The sequence below is a fragment of the Austrofundulus limnaeus genome, unplaced genomic scaffold (genome assembly GCF_001266775.1).
Source record: "Austrofundulus limnaeus strain Quisiro unplaced genomic scaffold, Austrofundulus_limnaeus-1.0 Scaffold1163, whole genome shotgun sequence".
Lineage (NCBI taxonomy): Eukaryota > Metazoa > Chordata > Actinopteri > Cyprinodontiformes > Rivulidae > Austrofundulus > Austrofundulus limnaeus.
Genome location: NW_013953565.1, coordinates 60,451 through 61,915, shown reverse-complemented (window position 1 = coordinate 61,915; position 1,465 = coordinate 60,451). Strand labels below are relative to the sequence as shown.

Genomic DNA, 1,465 nt, shown 5'->3' with positions numbered 1-1,465 from the left:
AAGGGGGTGGGGGGGGGGTATGTATTTTCCAGTCCTATACCACAATCAAGTAACTATGTTACTTTAGTTGTTATGAAAAAGCTGTATAAGTTGAAAATAAATATGAATTTACATCATAAATGCCTTGAAATTGGCCTCTGTCTCTTTAAGAACTTTCTACTGTTTCTGACACTCCCACTTCAGCACATCTTCACAGCAATGCTTCAGGGGAGGGGTGCTCTGTGGGGCAGGAGCTCGGCTGCAGACCAAACTCCAGGGTGGAGCTGTGTACAAACAGGCATTGCTTTGTACCAGTACACAGTTATAATCACATCATGTGCAATTAATTGTGATCAGTTTTTTTTGCCAATATTGCCCAGCCCTAGCAGTTAGGCAGCTCAACACAGGGATTCAAGGATTTTTCAAACATAACGTGATATAAAGCTCAAAAAGGTCAATTTTTCACCCCCCACCCCCCACACACAACTCATCACCACCAAGAGAAAAAAAAACCTATACTGACAAATGTTTAGGAAAATATGGGAAACTATTTTGTTTTTCTACCTTCAAATTTAGAGGCACACATTATTTTTGATAAATGAAACAATCAACTGAAATCCTCCCAGAAACAGTGAATCCAGAAAATAAATCAAATGAACTTCATAATTTCTGACCATAACACAAATCGAATAACGTGTCATTGTTCTGTCCTTTCCCACAGATCATCCTCCATTCTATGCACAAGTATCAGCCTCGTGTTCACATCATCAGAAAGGACTTCAGCAGTGAACTGTCTCCYAACAAGGCCGTTCCCACCGGGGAGGGGGTGAAGACCTTCAGCTTCCCTGAGACCGTCTTCACCACCGTCACCGCCTACCAGAACCAGCAGGTGAACATGCAGGACTCCTGGTTTTAATGCAGCTCAAACAAGAAAACAGTCTCTAATTCCTGCTCTTCTTTTCTGCAGATTACCAGATTAAAGATTGACCGCAACCCGTTTGCCAAAGGATTCCGAGATTCAGGTCGAAACAGGTACAATATAAACAGTGTTTATTTTACTTCTTGTTCATATTCATTATGTCAACTCCAATWCACAGAAAATAATCGCAGATATTCACAACCACAGGAATACACCCTTGAGAAGAAAATACAAATTTTTAAAGGCCTTTATATTTTTGCAAATCTATTTTTAATCATTATTGTTTCTAAACAGAATCACAGAAAAGTTATGAGGCCTTTTCTTTATTCATCTGAAAACTTACATTTTTACATGTTAAAAAAAGGTTTGGGCAAAACAAAGATGTATGGTTTCTGCACATGCTCAGCTTTGAAGCTGATTCAAGATTAATTACAAAAAATTAGGTTATAGTGAAACATTAAAAAATGCAGTGTTGTATAAAGCACTGTTTCCCAAAGTTGGGGTCAGGACCCAAAGTGGGGTCCAGAAACATCAGGGTGGGGTCCTGAAAAGATTTTCTGAATTAAT

General features: G+C 39.0%; 1 protein-coding gene across 1 annotated transcript in view; it reads left to right on the top strand.

Moving 5' to 3' along the window:
* The window catches only part of tbx15 (T-box transcription factor 15), a 25,165-nt gene that overhangs the window by 12,076 nt on the left and 11,624 nt on the right, over positions 1–1,465 (top strand). The window contains exons 6-7 of the mRNA XM_014031033.1: positions 701–868; positions 947–1,011. Coding sequence (XP_013886487.1) covers positions 701–868; positions 947–1,011 — 233 coding nt within the window. The remainder of the gene's footprint in view (positions 1–700; positions 869–946; positions 1,012–1,465) is intronic.